Source organism: Momordica charantia, assembly GCF_013281855.1.
Source record: "Momordica charantia cultivar OHB3-1 chromosome 6 unlocalized genomic scaffold, Mcharantia_2.0 BLBB01000006.1, whole genome shotgun sequence".
Lineage (NCBI taxonomy): Eukaryota > Viridiplantae > Streptophyta > Magnoliopsida > Cucurbitales > Cucurbitaceae > Momordica > Momordica charantia.
The window spans coordinates 22,274,023-22,279,108 of NW_028275164.1; the positions used below are offsets into that span (position 1 = coordinate 22,274,023).

Here is a 5,086-nt window from a genome sequence, read left to right on the forward strand (position 1 = left end):
ATCGGTATAAAAATGAGTGCTTTTCTTTACATTGTTTATTTTAGTGACTGAGGAAGTTTGGGAAAGACCTATGTGAGGCAACTTTTGGACGTAGAAAGAATTAAGAATCAAAACATACATTTCTTCTCAACAAACATGAGTAGACCCTTATTCACAATGTCACTTTGTTCTCTTATTCCCTACCCTCCAAATTACAATGTGGTTGGCCACAAATATGTTTTTTGTCTCACATTTAAAAAGGTACGCTTACTGGTGAAACGCTTTCATCAAACTTTGATCATTGACTTTGAGCAACACTTTTTTTTCACTTATCAATTTGGTTATCACTAAAAATGCTTCCATTGTTCGTGGACTTGACATCAACAACATCTACTTCTCTGATTGCATATAATAGAATTCAAGCTAAAGTTGATAAAAGAATCAACATTTTTACACCATGATAGCACTGAAAAAAAATCACATGAAGATTACCGCAAAGAATTTGAGAGCTCCCTCATCTCTCCTGTTCCAAGCCTACACCAAAATGTCAAAAGATACCCTCCCTCGCTCATGCTTGCTTATTAAACTTTTTCTATTTTTGTATTTATCTTTCTTAATTATCAAATATTTAGTGATGGAAATAGGAAAATTGGTGGTCTGGACAAGATTGAACCTCACCGATAGAAAGTTAAGAAGACTTTTTATGGGTAATACTCAATCCTTGTCTTGACCACCCTTAAATGTTTCACAACTTAGGAAAAGAGAAAAGAAAGACAAAAACAAAGATTTTCCAAAGAAATAAAAAAAAAACTTTTACTACATATAGGTTAGGACAAGATTAGATCATTACCAATAATACTGTATAGATGACTCAATTTGACTTAGAGGAATTGAAGAATTCAGAAGATGAAGAATCTGATCTAAAACAAGAAATGTCGGACTTAGAAGAAGACTTAAATGAATCCGACTCAGAAGAAGAAGACTTTGGCAACGACTCAGAAGAAGAAGAAGAAAACGACGACGCAGAAGAAGCCGATTTCTGTTGTCTCTTCCTATTTCCATGGCTTCTATAGGCTCCTTGTCTCTTCCTCCAATCTGCATAATAGGGAGCTTCTTCATTTCCTTTCTTACTCTTTTCTGCATCTGCTGATTTCGAGGTCCTGTCTCAAAATTTGCTTTGTTCATGTCATATAGCCTTCGTTTTGAGTGATCAGAGAGCAAGCAGTTGGCTTCAGCAACAAGTTTGGAAGCTGCTTCTGCCCCATCAAAGTTGTTCTTATCTGGGTGGAGTAACAGTACCAGCCTCTTGTATTGCTTTCTGATAGTTGTTTCATTTGCTGATTGTTCAATTTCAAGAATCCTGTACCAGTCATTTTCAGATCCATAGATTTTGTTTTGTGCTGAACAGTGAACTTCACATAGTGTTAGCGAGTAGTGTTTTCAAGTGTAAGAAAGAGTTTATGTGCTGTCTGAGCCATCTTCCTAGCCCCAATAAAATCACCATTTTCCAGCTTCTTCTCAGCACTTTTTATAGCCTTGATGGCCTCTTCTTTCTTGTGCTCCATCAATACAGCTTCAATCTACATTCGCCATGACTTTTTGAAAGCTATCTTTACAGTGCAGTCATGAAATGAATAGAAGAAGAATCTTAAAGAGAGCCCCTAATGAACACATATATTATTGAGATTAACTGCTGCATGTAATCCCAAATTTAGTTTGGCGTTAGAGATTCAATATATGAATTAATTTTATCCAACTCATCAGTTTAAACTTTTTGGTTGAGTGGTGGTTTATTCATCATTAATAGGTAAATTTAATTCATATTTTGGATTTTTAGGATCTTTATGTACAGATTGGTTATAACTTCCGGATCTTTATGTACAAATTGGTTATAACTTCCTTAGTCAGTTATTTAATTTGTTTTATATCTCGTCATGTATATATAGAGATATTGTATTTTCTTTTAATGGGTTAATGAGAATATTATCACATTCACACTCTGTTATGGTATCAGAGCGTATATCTTCCGCACGAAGCTTCTCTCTCTAATTTTCCTTTTCCGCCATGCCAACCACACCGCCTTCTTCTCCGGTTCGTCCAATTGATCCAATTGCTCCAGTTCTTGATGATTCTTCATCACCAAATTCTTCTTCGTCCGTGTCTGGTGTTGATTCAGTCCTCAATCCATATTATCTTCACCATACGGATAACACAGAGCTTGTTCTTGTTACTCAACCGCTTACAGAGGAAAATTATTCCTCTTGGAGTCGGTCTATGCTCATTGCCCTCTCCATCAAGAACAAGCTAGGGTTTATTGATGGATCTATTAGTCGACCGATTGGTGAACTGCTTCCGGCATGGATTCACAATAATCATGTAGTTATTGCATGGATTCTCAATTCTGTATCGAAGGAAATCTCATCGAGCATTCTGTTTTCGGAATCGGCTCGCGATATCTGGATCGATTTGAAGGAGCGCTTTGAAAAGAGCAACGGTCCTAGGATTTTTCAATTGAAGCGTGATCTTGCTCAATTGTGGCAAAATCAACAGTCTGTCAGTCTCTATTTCACTAAACTCAAAGCTGTTTGGGACGAATTAATTCAATATCGTCCTTTGTGTTCTTGTTCGTGTACGTGTGGTGGTGCCAAATCTGCTGCCAATTTTTTACAATATGAGTATCTAATGAGTTTTCTTATGGGATTGAATGAATCCTATACTAATATTCGTGCTTAGTTACTTCTCATGGATCCGCCGCCTTCAATCAACAAAGCTTTTTCACTTGTTAATCAAGAGGAGTAACAACGATCTTTAGGTGTCTCCTCTTCTCCTTCTCCGACTGCCTCTCTTGCCCTAGCCGTTCAACATTCGGCCCATTCTAGCAAGACTATGACAAAATCTCTGGCGACTACTTCGAAGGGAAAGAAGGAGAGACCATTCTGCACTCACTGTGGCCTCTTTGGTCACACCATTGACCGTTGCTACAAATTACACGGTTATCCTCCTGGATATCGTTCTCAGAATTTGCGGTCCTCGTCTCAGGCCTTTGCTCACTCTGCTTCTTCGCAGACCACTAGTGGCTTCTTTAGCTTCTTCTCCTGCTATGTCGAATCCTGATGTTGTTGCTCAATGTCAACAGCTTCTCCAGCTTCTTTAGTCTCAGATGAATGTCTCGAAGGTTTCTGCTTCTGATGCAGCTTCGACTTCTCATATGGCAGGTATTACTGCTTGTTCTTTAAATGCTGCTAATTTGTGGATTTTGGACTCTGGTGCTTCAGCGCATATTTGCTGTTCTCAGTCATTGTTTGAAACTGTTTCGCCTATTTCTCCAATCCATGTCAACTTGCCTGATAAGTCTCGTTTTGTTGTGCACTTAAGTGGTACTGTTCGGATATCAGAAGACTTATCTCTACACAATGTCTTCTTTATTCCTCAGTTCCAATTCAACCTAATATCAGTCAGCTCTTTGACACGAGATTTTCCTAATCTGAAAGTTGAGTTTGCTAATGATTCATGTGTTCTTCAGGACAAGTGCACTTTGAAGATGATTGGCAAGGGTAGTCTGCGGAATGGCCTCTATATTCTTAGCAGTTCTTCTATTGATACATCTGGACTTACTGTTTGTCATTCCTTTCTTAGTATGCGTAAATTTTCATTTGAAACTTGGCACAATAGGTTTGGTCATCCTTCTTTTAAGTGGATGAATGCTTTAAGTCATGTTTTGCCCATTGCTGATTCTGTTTGTAAGGACTATTTTTGCTCCATTTATCCTTTAGCTAAGCAAAAGAAATTATCTTTTGTTTCAAGAAATAATATGTCTGCTCATGTTTTTGACATAATACATGCTGATATGTGGGGGCCCTTTGCTCATTCTACGCACCATGGTTATCGATACTTTCTTACTATTGTTGATGACTGTAGTAGATTCACTTAGGTTTTTCTGTTGCGCAACAAGTCTGATGTTCTGTCTGTGGTGCCACGATTTTTTGCCTATGTTGAAACCCAGTTTCAAACCTGTATTAAAGTTTTCAGATCTGATAATGCCCCTGAGCTTACTTTTAAGGATTTTTTCCTTTCTAAGGGTGTTGTTCACCAATTTTCTTGCGTGGGGCGTCCTGAGCAGAATTCTATGGTTGAGCGTAAACATCAACATATCATGAATGTTGCTAGAGCACTATATTTTCAGTCTAAAGTTCCTATCACTTTCTAGGGGTGAATGTGTTCTAACTGCAGTGTTTTTAATCAACCGCACTCCCTCACCAACTCTTCATTGGAAGACCCCTTTCCATTCTTTATATGGTCATGATCCTGATTATCAATCCCTTCGGGTGTTTGGATCGCTTTGCTATGCTTCCACACTGTCTCATAATCGAACTAAGTTTGATCCAAGGGCTACACCTGTTGTTTTTGTTGGCTATCCTGTTGGGATGAAGGGATACACTCTGTATGACATTCAATAGAAAAAAATTTTATTTCTCGTGATGTTATATTTCATGAGAACAAGTTTCCCTTTAGTGAACAGTCTGTTGTATCTAATGTTGATACTTTTCCCAACATTGTCTTGCCAAATTCTTTTGAGTTTGTTGCTTCAGATACCTCTATAGCTACTGATAATTCGGGTTTTTTAGTTAATTCAGACAATGTTGCTACTGACAGTACTTCTGATGGTTCTGTTCGGCCATCTTCCTCTCCAGTTGCAAGTTCTCATGGGAATGTTGCTTCTTCTGAGGTTGTTGATAATGCTTGTCCAACTGCCACTAATATTGTTGATTTTGCTATTGTTGGCTCTCCGGTTGCTGTTGAGGCTCAGCCACTTCAACGTTCTAATCGTCTATCTCATCCTCCTTCATACCTCAGAGAATATCATTGTGCTCTTTTGAATGGTGATCGTCTTCCTACTGTCACCACTAAACATTCTTTGCACAATTATGTTTCTTACTCTCGGTTGGCTCCGTCTCATTCTCATTTGGCCTTAGCTATTTCTGTGCACGATGAACCACAATTTTATCACCAGGCTGTTTCTCATTCTCATTGGAGGGCTGCCATGGCTGCTGAGATTGAAGCAATGAAGACTAATAGAACTTCGACTGTGGTTCCTTTACCTCCCACC

The 5,086-nt window shown here is 38.4% G+C and overlaps 1 protein-coding gene across 1 annotated transcript; it reads left to right on the forward strand.

Moving 5' to 3' along the window:
- The first annotated feature begins 2,043 nt into the window (after window positions 1–2,043).
- LOC111021831 (uncharacterized) lies at window positions 2,044–3,093 on the forward strand. Its single transcript, XM_022298916.1, has 2 exons — window positions 2,044–2,608; window positions 2,792–3,093. The coding sequence occupies exons 1-2, from the start codon at window positions 2,044–2,046 to the stop codon at window positions 3,091–3,093; spliced, it is 867 nt and encodes a 288-aa protein (XP_022154608.1).
- The last annotated feature ends 1,993 nt before the right edge of the window (window positions 3,094–5,086 follow it).